General features: G+C 40.8%; 1 protein-coding gene across 8 annotated transcripts in view; it reads right to left on the bottom strand.

Annotated features, from left to right (window-relative positions):
* LOC311013223 (LIM and calponin homology domains-containing protein 1-like) overlaps nt 1-16,000 on the bottom strand; it is an 81,687-nt gene that overhangs the window by 17,549 nt on the left and 48,138 nt on the right. For 6 of the 8 annotated variants that reach the window (XM_084009199.1, XM_084009201.1, XM_084009200.1 and 3 more), the window contains 6 exons: nt 14,865-14,895; nt 10,535-10,645; nt 8,918-9,116; nt 4,313-4,571; nt 3,087-3,347; nt 571-939 (listed from right to left, as the gene is read on the bottom strand). In XM_084009199.1, coding sequence (XP_083865325.1) covers nt 571-939; nt 3,087-3,347; nt 4,313-4,571; nt 8,918-9,116; nt 10,535-10,645; nt 14,865-14,895 — 1,230 coding nt within the window. The remainder of the gene's footprint in view (nt 1-570; nt 940-3,086; nt 3,348-4,312; nt 4,572-8,917; nt 9,117-10,534; nt 10,646-14,864; nt 14,896-16,000) is intronic. The other 2 variants (XM_084009205.1, XM_084009206.1) reach the window with 2 other exon arrangements.

Here is a 16,000-nt window from a genome sequence, read left to right as displayed (position 1 = left end):
TTGGAAGATGTCAGGCTGTTCTACAGTGGGACTTACATTAAAGCCAGTGTTTTATTGGCAAACATTGGAATGGTCGATGCTTGATTGATTTGTAATGGTTGGACTAATTTATGCATTCAAGAATTGCCAATATTTTGTATTCAAATTGGATCAAGTTTAATTCAGTGTCCACTGCAGTTATTCCCTAATTTCAACTACTAAAGAGATCAAAGGCTGCACACTCAGGTCATGCATAGTTAATCAAAAAACACATTCTCAAGCATTTCTTCTTCTCAAGAAAAAAAAACAAAGAAAATACATGTTTTTAAGTTTCCATGCATTCTCTATACAACGCAACTATTTTTTTTAGAAAACAATATCGGTTTGCATTCATGTAAAAAAGGTCATGCAATCTTTCGGTACATAAGTCCATATAGGAGCATTGCTGTCTGAGTTCGAGGTCACATGCTGACTGGAAATAAATGGAATAGTAGATCTCTTGATTTTAAAGTTGAGTTTGTAGATTTAGTAGATTTAGTTCAACGCAGTGGATACTCATTAAATGTAGTGTAGTTGCTGGACGGGGCTCACGTTGCTGGAAGACTGCTGTCCAACCAGGAGCTCCCTCCTTGGTCATCACTTTCACTCAGTGCCCTTCCCTTCCGTCGGCCTGTATCAGTTGTTGCTGTTGCGGTTGCCATGGCAGTGGGGACAGGAAGGAAGTGGGGGGGACTCCGGCTGGGGGTGTGTTTGGGAGAGGTCAGCGTTTGGCGGACCCGTCTTTCATCTCGCTCTGCATCTACGACTAACGGGACATCAGCGGCTCCCTTCCTCACAGCCGCCTCCTCCTGCTCCGTCACAGGTGGACGGCCTGTTGCAACCGCGGGGGTTGCCGCGGCGTTTGATGCTCGAGTCGTCGAATGGTGGAAGAGTTCCTCTGAGCACGAGCGAGCTGGAGTACTGCGGAAAGCAAAGCAAACTAAAACGTATTGCTGTCTGGTTATCATCCCATGTCATCAGACAGCATTCCTCTGGAGGAGCTTGAATGGAGATTTTTAACACATAAATCTAAGAATATAGAAAAGCACGGTCACAAAGGCCCTCGGAGCAGACGGGATGTGAAAAGAAATAGGAGTCAAAAAGCCAAAGCAGAATTCGCTGCACGCTCTGTTTTCTGTCATCCTGTGATGAACAGCTATTTTCTGAGAGGCTTATTATTGGACTATAAATTCCCAGGGAGAGCAGGGCTGTGAAAAGGCCAGGCTCCAGTCCCAGCCTGCTCAGGGTCTGGGAAGGAAGAAAGCCTCATTTCCTTACATCCTGAGGGTGGGTCGCATGTTCATGTTCCCTGCAAGTGTGTTTGTGTGTGAACACCACACAGTACATTTTTGTGTGTACCTGCTGGTGGTATGTACGGGTTTGTTTTTGAAGGTGTGTGCAGTTTTATTCCAAGACTTTAATGGGGAAAGTCACGTTATCTCGAAAAAGATGGTCAACACAACATTGAAAGCCAACTGCAAACAGCGATATCTTGGCGTTCTACCACTGTTTTTAAAATAATTATCTCCTGGCAATCCTAACACTAAAACACACAAATTCCAGCCTCGACTTTCTTTTTGAAAAAATGCAAGCTGTTACCAACTAAAGAAGCCCATATCAAAGCATCCTAGAAATCCCCCTTTTTCCTTGGAGCGCAGTCATACACAACTCAGATTTCTACTGAGCATTCTTTTCACTCCCTTGAAACACTGACAATCCAATCAATGCCATAACATCTGTGCCAGAAAAAGCTGGAAACTGGGGGTGTGACTCTAATAACTCTCTAACAGGACTGTGAATGAAACGTCTGCTGGAACAGGAAATAACAGCGGATAGGGCTGGATTTCGAAATAACAACTGAGACCAAAACTGATATTTTTCATCGGAGAAACACAGTAATCACATATCACAGAGGACCCTTGTACCGTGAAATATACAGCACTGGTTTATAATTTGCGACCCCCGACATTACAACAGTGTGTTCTACACGTTTCATTGAGCACTGAACGTCTCGCTGAGTCACTTTTATGTCAATCTGGACAAAAACAGCACTAGACACAATAATCCGGTAATGGCAGGGCCAAACAGGAACAGGGCTGGATGAAAATACCAGCTGTGAAAACTATTGGATGCCAAAGAAACGGTCCTGATGAAAACTTTGTTGACATTGTTTTTGTCATGTGCTGCTGCTGAGATTTTTGTAACTCTTCAGCATTTTGATTGGCACAAAATACAATGCCATCCACCTAGTGTGGTGCAAGCAGGAGTCAAAATGGGAATATTTGAACAACATATATTCTCTTTATAGCTGGATGACTAAATTGAGTTCTGATTTGGGGGTACTGACCCTTTCTTCTACAATCAGAACCTACGCTACTGACTCAAGTCATAGTGAGGTCGTTAAAATAATTCTCCACAGATAGATCAGGATTGCCCAAACATTGATGCAGCAGGAATGACACATTGTATTTTCTTATGCCGGCTAACTACAACGCGGTTGGTGATTCTGTTGTATTATGCTGGAAGTAGTTAGACTCACTGGATTGACCTGCCATTAGCCATGAATCTCACACACTCCTCCCCTTATGCTATCTGTTCTATCTATACTGCAAGGGCACTGCTGCTGTATTCTTAGCTTAGTGCTGCCCAAGTCGATTGTGATTGGTACAAAGAAATATAAACAAGCAGTGTCATTTTCCCCCTGTCTATGTTTGAAGTCAAACTTGTGAATGACAGAGTCATACATGAGTCTTCATGCATCTCACTCTGGAGACACAAAATGCTTGATACAACTCCACACATAAAGTATGAATCCCCAAGACCTGCTTTCATTTGTAAAAATCAGTGGAGCGCTCCTTTAAGGGAAACATGTTAAAAAAATAACAAAATAATATCAACAATTTATCATTAGAGAAATCAAATTTCAATTATATAAGGGAATCTATTAACTTTTAGATTTGTTTGATTTAGCACTATGAATCAGAACAATGAATCAGAAGCGTGTCAATACAAAAGGAATTGGGCTGCTGATTTGGGGTATTAATAAATAAATGAATCAAGGAGAAGACCTTTGCTCAGTGGTGACCATCAGGTGAGTTACAGTCTCCTTGGGGGGCTCTGCGTGGGGCTGGGAGGGGCTACGGGGCAGAGGCTCACTGCTCCTCCTCAGGCCCGCTGTATGCATCTTAATGCAAGGTGAGGAAGCAGTCTGCTCCCCTTCCTCCTCCGCCTTTTTGGTCTGGATCTCCCTCTGAATCTGTACCTGGGGTTCGAGGGGCGGGGTGGGGGATTCTCCAGGTGGGTCGTCTAAGCTAGGGGCCTCATTTTGACTGTTACATCAACCATTCATACACAGGAAAGGATGACATAATGACATTGGAGCAAAATTAGCAACAATGACACAAGGATGACCACAACATAATGGACATGAGACATGGAACGAACAAATGGGAATTTAGGTTCACACACAAGATGTAAAGGGAGGCGAGGGGAAACACCATGACGGATACAAAGGAAGGAGAGTGAGGGGAAAAAACAACAGTAATGCAAAATCAATTAATACATGTGTTTTGATGGAACACGATGGATGACGTGGGGATGAAAGACAGATTAACCAGACACACACACACACACACTCTAAAAACTACTAAAAACAGATCAAAGCACATTAAGGAATCCACTAAGCCAGCAGAAAAATAAAACTTCTTTAGTGAGAGCCGCTGACAATGAAATGCTTAATAGAGTAAAAACTGTGATCCCAGCACTCTTGGCATGCCAAACCAATAAATGCCAAGAAGACCATCAGACTTTAATCTGCCTCGTCTACACAGCATACTTCACACTCCTGCTTCCATCAGAATCATAACGCAGATTTGGCCTCCATCAGCTACGCCCATATGTACAGTACTCGGCATCGACAATAATCATATAATAATAATAATAATAATAATAATAATAATAATAATAATAATAACAATTGTGTCCGCAGCCAATCAAGTTCAAGATAATATTTGCAGTCACAACTACATAAATAAACCTTGAATATTCTATGCTTCTATGTAAAATGTTATCTTATAGCAGAATTAGTTTATCATATTAAGTGGCTCAATGTTGCATTCATAGAATTTCAACATCATGAAATCATAGTATTGAGTTCAGCATTTCATTAGATTAGTGAATCTTAAGAAAAACAATACAGTGTATACTTAAATATAAACTTGCATTTATGTATCTGAACTACCTAAAATAAATGACATGCTAGTGTTTCCTCTGTATTACAGACAGTCAGACTCACCTGAATGGTCTTTCTCCCCCTATAGGGGAAGTAGCGGTACTCCAACTCTTGCGGGCTCCCTCCTCTTTATCGTTCTTCTTCTTGCGGAGTGGCGTGGGAACGTATCCACTCTGGTTGCTCTTGTTGGGCAGGTATTGGTTGAAGGGCATGGCGGTTCGTGGCTCGCTGACGGACGTCCGCCGTGCCGACATGTCATCCTTACGCACGTCTGGGATCTTCCTATGGGGGGTACCGTCAGACTCTGAGTCACTCCCGCGGCCTGTTGTGAATAGAAATGAAGTAATCTATCAATAGTATCACAGAGAGATCATTCTGCAGCTAATTTGTTCACAGGTGCAGGTTCACAGATCCATTTGAGAACAGGTTGAATTGCTCTCTGATATTTTCCTTATGAATGACGATATGTGGGGGAAAATGAGGGAGAATGGGAGAGAGATCAAATTAAAAAAATTGAATGAGGAATCCTATTGCAGACTTCTAATTTTTGAATAAAAATATCACTGAAATTTCCCCCAAAGCCATGACATCATACAGGGTTACATAACCTTAAAGTGCGGTTCCAGTGTTATTACATGCCGTGCATTCCAGTGGCTGAGCATAAATAAACCAGATTGACAGTCTGTAATTATGAAAACAAAGCAAGTAACATAAATCATCATGAAATCTGTATTGTGCAGCTCCTTCTTCCTAAAATTCTAGCCTACAGTTCGGAAGAATTCACTTAGGATGCCACAGCGTGCGTCTGCATCCCATTTGAAACACGTTGTTAGCTCTTTAATGTCGGTGGCAACACCTGGAGCTGCAGAAGTGCATCGCTCAAGGACTTTCCCTGCTTGATGTTAAATTCCTCTGCAAGATGTTCATGTGTGATTCATACAGAAAGGAGAAAGGAGGATAAATCTCATTGATGCAGCATTACAAGCACACCCGTCAATCCATCTTCATTAAGATGTTATTTTGCCAATGCTAACCCTGATTCCACATTTGGAAAGTGCAGGTAATAGATACCTGCAGCCCTGCTTTACCCAAGGTCTCTGAAAATACCCCTCAAAGATGTTCAGCACATGTGCTACTGGAATTCCCCTCCGCTTGGATGCATGCATACTGAATCTATGACCTCTGAATGTATGACTCAATGCATATGCTTTCCAAGTATAAACCCATCATTTCAACCACATCTAAAAGCTTCCCCGCTTTCACAACTCATACATGTGGATTCAGCTGCAGCTCTCAGTGGAAATAAATGTCACATTTTGCACTTGTGAAAAACCTCTCTTTCTATCAATAGAAAAGATTGACAGATCAAGGTTGAAAAAAGGCCTTGAGGTGTCTGCACTTTCAACAATGAGTGGTTCAATTATGACTCCTCTTTGCCCATCAATTGGAAACATAAGCGATTCTACCATCCAAGTCGATCCAACTATAAGGAGCAACATATGTCTTTATGGGGTGATCGGCTCACTCTGCACATCTGGTAACACTAAAGCTTGAGGGAACGTTTATCATGGGTCAACGCCATAATGTACCGGAGCTTCACAGAAACTTATTTACATCAATAATCAACAACATGCAGCAATACTACAGGACATGTTAAAACCATGGAGTCCAGTTCAATATGAATTACAGGAACTGGAAAGCAGGAACAGAATTACAAATGAAGAGTGATACCCTCAACATTTCTAATAGTATTAAAGTGAAACAAATTATGACATTTTTGGGGGAATTTATTCATGCCCTATATTATATATAGCAGCAACTGAATTCTCAAATTACATTCTCGGTTTACTTTATCAAATAGTCTTTGACTAACAATGCTGTGGTCCTGCAAAAATAGAAAGAGGAGGCAAGGCTTTACTACAGGAGTGTCACATTTTTCAACAATATACCCCTCTACCGAACTCGGCTCAAACAAAGGAGCATCTACAGTTCTGCATCTCTTCCAGAGATTGAATTAAACACGTCCCCCTGTCTCCTAATTACTGTCAGGGTGAAGTCCATTTACAGAGCTGAATAGTGAAAGGGCTTTGTCTAAAGAGGTCTAACTGGCTGATTCAAGTTTGTGTGCATATGGATGTGCGTACTCAAAGCTCCCTGTGATTGGGTGATAACTGCATTGTTATCCTATTCTCACTTCTCTAGCTTGTGCCTCCTGTTTCTAATCTAAATGCTGATAGCATTTTGCCCTCAATAACAGCAATGACTTCAGATATGCAGACCTTGTGCTTGACTTGGTAACCTTTCTATCTCCACTTCGCCATTCATTCTGACAGCAATAGATTAAAAAGCCTAGAGAAAATAGCTACTTCAGATCATGTTGTGATTAGCATCGGTCTGTGGAGAGTCACTTTGAAAACGGGGTTGTGTGTGTTGGTGGCTCAGGGCAGCTTTGCATGACGGTCAATTGAGAAGAAAACTGTGGCTCTCACTGCTGCGATGTCTGCTGATTGTTCAACGTCATTAAAATAAGACTATTTAATGGTCTTTGGTTTGGATATCACAACCTTAGGTTTGCCTCAAAACTATGATGTCATTGCTTTGTTTAGGGTGGAATATCCGCCCCTTATTTCTGAGAAGCAAACAGCAACATGCAGCAAGGCTTTTAGTTAGTTTGACTGTTGGTGACAGCAGCTTTGGCTTTGGAGACAGCAATATCCTTTGACTGTGTTTCTGTTTTGAAGGAAGTGCAGACAGGATGCTTGGCCTCTGTGTTCTACCACGAGATTCAGAGATGAAACATATATTAAACTTTGTGATGAATTCTTTTATAGGCTGTCATTACAATTGAAAAAGGGTCAAATTCAAATAAAGCAGAGCAATGAACAGCTTTCAATGACAACATATGGCTGGCTTGGCATTTTAAAGTATTTAAAAGCAGCCAAACTATTTTTGACTTCATTACTACTACTACTACTACTACTACTACTACTGCTACTACTACTACTACTTCAGCACAACATGTAAAACAAATTGACAGCTGTTTGCAGTTCATGCGTATCCTGGAAAACCTTGAAATTAGGTTTAATTGTTATGCTACCATTTCGGCTGCATTAAATTAAATGTCAATCTATGATTATCTAAACAAAAACATTATATACCAACAAAAAAACTATACATAAAGATGACATAAATCCAGTCAGATCTTTTGTATTTTTGTTATAGTATCTGTGATTATTCACCGTACTAGTGTAGCTTTGTGCGTGTTAACACAGATAGCCTGAATCCTAAAGGACATACAAACAAATGAAAACACACTGAAACTTGGAGGCAAAACTGTTAAAGAATTAAACAGCTTTGGAGAATATTTGCTATTCAAATACTTTGTTTGTTGCTTGGACTGAACAGAGAATGTGTCGAGGTGATTAGCTCATTTTACAGTCCTTTTTAGTCGCTATGTAGTGAGCCCATAACAGAGCCAAAGAGTAGCCATGCTGCCATAGCAAACTGTTTAGCTCGCTTGACAGAGGTTTTCCTGAGACATGATGCATTTTCATCCGATGTCTGACTGACGGCTGAGGATGTAACAATATGAATACTGAACCTCTTCTGAACACTGACAGCTGAAAAGCTCAACAAACTTACCTGAGACTCCATACTGTCTGACTGCAAACATTTATATTTCAATTTTAAACATTTATCTGACGGGTTCAGTGTCTCATTGTTCAAACTACAGATAAAGCCTTCCTCTCAAAAGGACAAAGATCTGAGGTGTGAACAGCAAATTAAAAACACTTGAGTGCCTTTTTTCTCTCTATATCAAACCAGACCTGTATGCCTCCACAACACGGTTATTTTATCTACTAAATCACATTTGTCTGCATTCCTACAAGATCAAATAAATCATATGGCTTCTGTTTTATGTCACCTGACACAAAACTGTCATGTTGGTGGATCCTGTATTAACATTACATAGCTGAAATATGTCTGAAACAAAAACAGATGTGGCAGGAGTTGTTAGTGTAACTATGGACGTGCAGTCTTTGTGACATTGCAGACTGACATGAGATATAGATGATCTGAGATCTGATACAGACACGCAGAGGACGGACATGAGCAGCTTTTCAGAAAGGACTATGAAGACTGATGGGTGTGCATGTAGCCTTTTTCCTGGATTAATATAATTATAACCATAGAGCATTATGCAAAATAAAACAGCAGACACTATATTGAATGTCTTCCCTTTTCACAAGACATATAGCAGGAACTAAAATCAAACAATGGCCACTACTTGGCTTCAAAACAGGTATCGCAGTGAGATCATTCACTTCAAATACATTTCAAATACTGGGTGTTGTCCTGCAAACACACAGGGAGAACAACAAGCTTAATAACAGTAGCACTATGAGGACAATGCACCTCATTTATCTATATAGTATATCAGAACACCACAGCCGACCCAAACAAAACAGCCAGTACTGAATTACTTCCCTTCTGCAACACACACAGTATGTGGTTTGGCTAAAATGACACAATGGCTATCGAACAGATTAAACCTGCAACCTTCCATTTGAAGGGTCATCAGTCTAAAACACAGGATCACAACAGCAATGCAAACAAGTGTTCGATGTGAATATGACTATAGTGTGTAAAGAGTAGACTATCTCCTACCATCACTGCTGCCGCGGTTGACCAGGACGTCTGGCGACGGGGTCTGTCGTGAGCGTGAGCCGAAGGAGTCCAGGCTGTCGAAGGAGTCCTCGCGGCCGTGCCGTGGCGGGGAGAGAGAGTCGCTGCGTTCAGAATCCCAGCAGTCGATGTAGCCACTGTCCCGGATGCTGCGTTTAGGGCTCTCTGCCTCCTCTGCCTCCTGAACATTTATACACAACACATGCCCAATGCATATCAAATGCACACATTGGTGTAAAATGTGTGTATACAAAAGCATTGATGCATAGGATTTTGTGCAAAGTACATCAAGTAAACTTGTGCAAAGGGAATTACATGTTGACCTCGTCAAAGATCTGAAGAATTTGTTTGCATCCTGTTCCTTAAAACAGCTCACTGTAAGTCTTAGATCAACTTCTAACATTCTTGACATTTATCCTTCTTCCTCTCTGCATTTTCTCAGCTTTCTTCTGCTCCAATTGCTCTCTCTTCACCTCAGTGACCCTTCCCTTTGTCTGTCTACAGTTCAAACATCTATGCAGCTAATGGAAGGTGGGAAAAGGCCTTTCCTGTCTACTAAAAGACTTCCTTTTCCTGACCCCTGGAACATGTAACTTCCAATCCTCCTGCCACAGAATTTCTGTCTTACTCATCTCTTCATCTAACACACATTCAACAGTCATTGATGAAGCAGCAGTGACATAGCACAGTCAAGTAGTGTTGGACAGATGGATGGGTGTGAACACTTCTAAACCAAATGTTTGAGTTTGTTCTTGTTGCCTTGACCTAAAATGTACACATTGCATTTAGAGCTTAAAAGGTTTGATCACTGAAATGCCTCCCTCTCTCTCATTCCACCAACAGTAAGCGAGCAGATAAAATGCAGCTGGTTCACACATTTACCTGCTTCTTGCATTACAATCATCATTTTTTTAAAAAGGTCTAGTTTCCATTTCATAAGCATTAAAAGTCAATTGTTGTTGCCAATTACATTTTTAATACATGCACCCGATGTGCTTTCCAAATCTCATTTTATTATTGATGTCTTTTTTGTCTCATAGAAACGTGGCTTTTTGTTTTGGTCAACGTGTGAACATCTGGGAAAGTTATTCTGCTGACTTGGCAGCGGTGTCTCAGTTTTATAAAGCAGAAGAGGGACGTCACGTTGTGGAATAAATAGCATGAGGGTGACATCATGGTTACGAGTGGTTGTCATAGTGTGTCTGTATGCGTCTGAAGACAAATGTGAAATGTTTTTGTCCTTTTTGGTTGGTAATGGGTTGGAACCAGATCAAGATGACTGACACAAGAGACCAGTTTGAGAGGTCATCCCTGGACTTCGGGTCAGGTGTCTTACACAAGGCCTGAGATGACTTCTGACAAGTCTGTGCACATTTAAACAAACACACTCATGCAGTGAATCCCCAAATAAGTTGTCCAGTGTATTTTGGGCATTTCTTGGGCAGCTTTTCTCTTCCTCTTATACCAGCTGTGCTTATACCAGCTTGATAGGAGATTTGTAATACAACAGCAGCTCCTGACTTAATTATCCCTGTACTTTAGATTTAGATGCATATGTTATTTTTAGGCCTAGACATTGCTAAACATGACTTAGCAAACCTTTCGCATCTGTAACAGCAGGCCCTCAAACTCTTTCAGGTCCAGTGTGGGACCGTTGTAGGAGGTACAGCCGTTGGCAGCACGACCCAACCAGTAGATGGTGATTAAAACCTAAAAGGAAAGAAAAAAATAATACATTGAGACATTATGATGACACTTTGTAAAAAAAAAAAAAATCCCAAAGTACAATAGTCCAACTCCGTAACAATTGAAATCAATAACAGATATCCATTATTTTTTCTGGGTAGGGCTTCATTTCCAGTCACTATATTCACTATGATTGTATCTTCTTGCCCGGATTCATTTAAAACTATAATGAATAAATTATGGTAACACATGCTTCAGAGAGAGTGAACTGTTCCGGCTTGATCTTAAACTCAAGTTCCTCACTGGAGTCCAGAAACCTTTGATCCATGCATGCTATCCATTAGACCAGCAATACAAAAAATTCAATCAAGGTACATTGAGCCAATTAGTTTGAAGCCAGAGTTGGCTCCAACATATGAAACATTTCACTAGTCATCTAAATGGATTACATGGGTATAGATAATATTTTGTCAGCTCGTGGCTGTATTAAAGGGAAATAAGTTCACAGAGCAAACACTAGAAACTATGTTGTTGTTGAAACTGTTCCTTTCACCTTTGTCCCAACAAAGCAATACAAGGTTGTTGTTTTCTGGTCACTGCAATCAAGTCTTCTCCAAAGAAGATACATGTTAGCCAATGCTTCCTGCACACTTACGATAAGAGCCATTGTTCTGACCTTGAAACCAGCCACAGGCACTTCTCCTGCTAAAATACAGCACCTCTTCGGGGGTCACGTGATTTATATTTCCTGTTAGCTAGCTTAGCCTTGAGTGCATACATTAGCAGGTCAACTGCATCCCCTTCCAACACAGTAAACCTATATAATCAGTTACTGAAGGAGGCCATAGCTCTGTTGTCTTGCTTGTAACCCAGTGTTCTTATTAATGCTGAATGCGACCGAGGAAGTGAAACTTTCTGCATTCAGAGCAACTCCCTTTGGTGTCAGTTCAATAGCTAAAATGCAGAATGTACAGATTGGCTGTAGCCAATAGGGGATCTGTACCTTTAGCACTCTGAGCCAAGTGTTCCCAGCTATATTTACTGTGTCCATGTCAACCAGAACTCCACAGGGATTGCTTTGATAGGAAAGCTCAGCATGGCTTAATGTGTTTATATCAGTCATACTGTCAGTGTAAACACCCTCTGCCGCCATTCAAACACACTTGGAAGAAGACTAGAATTAACTGAGTGGCCTGCTGTTCAGAAGAAGCACAAAGTCCTCTCTGTGTGTTATTGTGCTGATTTTTGAGGGGAAATTCATCTTTTAAGCCCAAAGTAAAGAATTAGCCTTACTCAGATGCAGTGCTACAGCAGGGAGGGATTTAATGTTTTGCTCAAGCACACTTCAAAAGAGCGGACAACAAATCACCAGAGATCAACTCACAACTCTTTCCAAATCAAGATCAAAACCACTGTTGAAGTGATGGTTCGGAGTAAAATGCACCCTAGGTAATTTCCACCATGACATCCAGCCAAACACCCCCTTGGAAGCATTTTTAGCGATGGTCAGCATTGGTCAAGATAGGGCGATCAGCCGAATGGCTTAGTAATAGTGCGATGGTGCATAGTGTATATCTCGTAAATTACCCCACTAATAATGCATGGAATGTTACCAAACTTCTGCAGTAGTACACATAGGGTCTGTACTCACAAAACCAGGCATTTGAAAGTTTGTACGTACACCAGGAGTTTATTTAAAAGAACACTAGCCTGATAGCTTCTATTGCTAAAGCTATCGCTGTTGCGTGGATGGCACTTCCGTGTTTACCCAGCTTCTTCTTCTTCTTCTTCGTTGGTGTTCACGAGTTTCACGCGAGAGTATGAAAAAAATTTGCTTAATTTTTTTTAATAAATGCTTCTATTATCAGGTCGACAAGAGTTGACATGATAATACAAGCATTTATAAAAAATCTGCGAAACTCTTTCATACTCTGGCGTGAAACTCGAAACTGGGTAAACGCCGACTGCCATTAAACACCAACAAAGAAGAAGAAAAAGCTGGGTAAACATGGAAGTGCTGCCTACGCAACAGCGGTAGCTTTAGCAGTAGAAGCTATCAGGCAAGTGTTCTTTTAAATAAACTCCTGGTGTACTTACAAACTTTAAAATGCATCGTTTTGTGAGTACAGACCCTATGTGTACTACTGCAGAAGGTTGGTAACATTCCATGCATTATTAGTGGGGTAATTTACGAGATATACACTATGTACCATCGCGCTATTACTAAGCCATTCGGCTGATAGCCCTATCTTGACCAATGCTGACCATCGCTAAAAATGCTTCTAAGGGGGTGTTTGGCTGGATGTCTTGGTGGAAATTACCTAGGGTGCATTTTACTCCGAACCATCACTTTAAAAGACTTAGTTAGGCACACGTCTTTATGTCTATTAGATGCACAAGAAGTTTCCTCTTGCTTCATCACAGAATTCCATTAATCTACAACTTCTAGTGCTAAAATAATGCTTCATTATCGGCTAATATTAACAGCATGTGCAGCAGAGTTTATTGCTTCTGTGTCACCAGTATAATGCTCATATCCGTGTCAACTCCCATTGGAAGTGGGTCAGCACCAAATGTGTTTCAGTTGCTTACTAGTATGCTTTAAACAGATCCATATTGATCTCAACTGCACACACTGAATGGGAAAACATGCCACAACTGTGCCCTGCATGATTCAGACATGCAACACTAAACCTACATCAAACAACTGTACACAACCAACACTTGGGACACAAGCACCAGGCTACTGTAGTTCAAAGAAAACATGTCAGTGGTGTTTTGACTGACAGAAATATAAATGGCAGGACTGACAGTGAAGTACTGCACAGCGTCACACTTGCTTTGTCTCTTCGGTTTCAGCAGCTGGCAGATGTGGAAAGACCTGTCAAAGTACAACTGAAATACAACAATCACCTCTTTGTTTCATGTGCACACACACCTAAGTGATGCCTACACAAGGACATGAATACATCCGAAAAATGCACCTCCAATGTCAACACATACTGTACACACAAGCGCATGCATGCACAATGCACTGATTTAAGCACATCACAATCCGTAGACCTGTAGCGGGACATACACATCACTCCTGCGCTGCTAAATGATCATCTCCAACAATATTCTACCCATCCATGCAATACCTACTTTGTTTCAACATCCCATCTCCGAAACAACACCTTTATCACCAAATCAGCAGAACATTTTCGATGCAGTTCCTTCACCTCTCAATATGTGATGTGCTGCAGAGACAGCAGCTATCAAATCCAAGTCCTCAGTCTGTCCATAAATAATCCATAACATATCGTGGTAGCAGGTCCTGAAGCTTTTAACTGCTGGGAGTTTGTTGCCCGTTTGCAATTGCTGCAAATGCTGGCTAATGTAAGAGTCCCTGTGAGTAGTCAGCTAAATAAGCTAGCAGGCCCTCTGCAGCTCAACACATTGACTTGTACAGTTCACAGCAGCATCAGCAGGAGGAGAGGAGGGAGAGAGGGAGAGAGTGAGAGAGAGAGGGAGAGAGAGAGCCAGAGAGAGAGAGCCAGAGAGAGAGAGAGAGAGAGAGAGATAGACCCTGCTCTGACTGCAGAGTGGGCAGGGCTAGCATTATGTGTTCTTCTTAAAGCTGAATTAATAGAAAAAGTGAAGGGGTTGAGGCATATTTGAACAACAGTATACAACACTTGTTTAGCAGAATGGGAAAAACTAAAATAGACCAAATAGGGAGAAGAAGATAGAGCAGGTATACGTGAAAAGGGTACTGGTGTTGAAATATTCATAACTGTAACAAATTAAAGAGAAGGGAGAAAGCACAAAAACAAAAAGAACAGAACATGGGGACAAAAGAACATGAACCATGCAGGTGGATTCTGTGTGTCACTGACAAAGCATGGATAGAGTAAGGAGAGTAAGAACACACTGTTAGAAGAGATAGAGACAAATGACAAAACACAAGTAGAATAGGGAGATCAAAATGGAGTTGTAGGATGCGGATCAAATACACAACACAATATGCAGAGCTAAAAGATTGAATAGATTATATAAGCAGGTAGAGCACATACAATAGGCTAAAAGACAAAGCTAGCAGAATAAACAGATGAATGTAGAGTGAACAGAACTGGCAAAACTGTAACACACATGATAAGAGCAGACCAGAACAGAAACACTGGACCATAATAACAGTTTGCATCCAAACATACATTTAGCCCCCAAACAAATGATCCCACTGTAATCCAGAAGTATCACTTACATTCCTGAGCTTTCGGCTGCAGTCACTTCCCCTGGAAGTATGAAAAAGAGAGGGAGACAGTGTGAGACATCGATTCCTGGTGTTTTTGAATGAAATATCTTACAAAAAAAAATAAAGGGAGACAGTTTTTCAACCAACCACACTCCCACAGATCCTTGCAAAACAGCCGCAAAAGCAAAACCTACTGACTGTACAGTACAGAGGAATCTGCAGTGAGTGTAGCCCACGCAGGCAGAACGAGCAGACTCTACACTTACATCTCAGGATCCAGTTTGTTGTTTGGTTATGTATTTATTTAATATGTCCAGTTATGTTCACTGGCTGCAGTGTGACTTCAGCTATATAAAACATAGACTAAACAATGTAATAGGGGTGGGAAGATATAGGATTTGATCATACACTGAGATTAAATCACTCTATAATAGTAATGGAATAATAGATTGTTGTGAATTCAATTATCAGGATAATCGTAAATATCTTCACGCGAGTGATTTGAAAAAGATGTCTAGCTCACTGACATGGCAGAGAAAGAGATTTAATACAGGATACAAACATATTTTTTTAAATGAATGTATCCTTTATTTATGCAACCTATGATATGAGACCATATTATTCATGATCATCTTATTTGAGATTATTTGATTGGTTTTCACTAAAAAGGATGTTCACTAAGAAAAGTTATCCGTCTCATCTGTGATGCGATAAAAATATTTGTTTTCTCAACTCAATGTAAAGTGATTCCAGTATGTTTTAGTGCCATTTCAAGCACATTTTGATGATTATTTGGATAATATCATTTATCGCAATTATTTTGGCTAGGATAATCCTGACATGCCTACAATGGAATATAAAAAATCGCCTCTTGATCTACCATTTTGCATCAGCAGTCATCGTTCACACAACGAACACAAATCCTTCACCAGAAAATCAGAAGAGATAGATGTCAGTGTTGGCCATTTAGTTTGACTGCCAAGGGATCTCTGGGGAGGTGGGGTGCAGAAACACCACAACAGTGGCCACTGAACACCTCAAATGTTGCCAAAATGAAAAGATGCAGATCTTGCAGATCACCACTTAACGCTATAAATAGGAAGTGGAATGAAGCAGTTGTTAAACTGACCTCAATGCACACTTGT

The sequence above is a fragment of the Eutrigla gurnardus genome (genome assembly GCF_963514095.1).
Source record: "Eutrigla gurnardus genome assembly, chromosome: 5".
Classification (NCBI taxonomy): Eukaryota; Metazoa; Chordata; class Actinopteri; order Perciformes; family Triglidae; genus Eutrigla; species Eutrigla gurnardus.
This window is presented reverse-complemented; position numbering and strand designations above follow the sequence as displayed.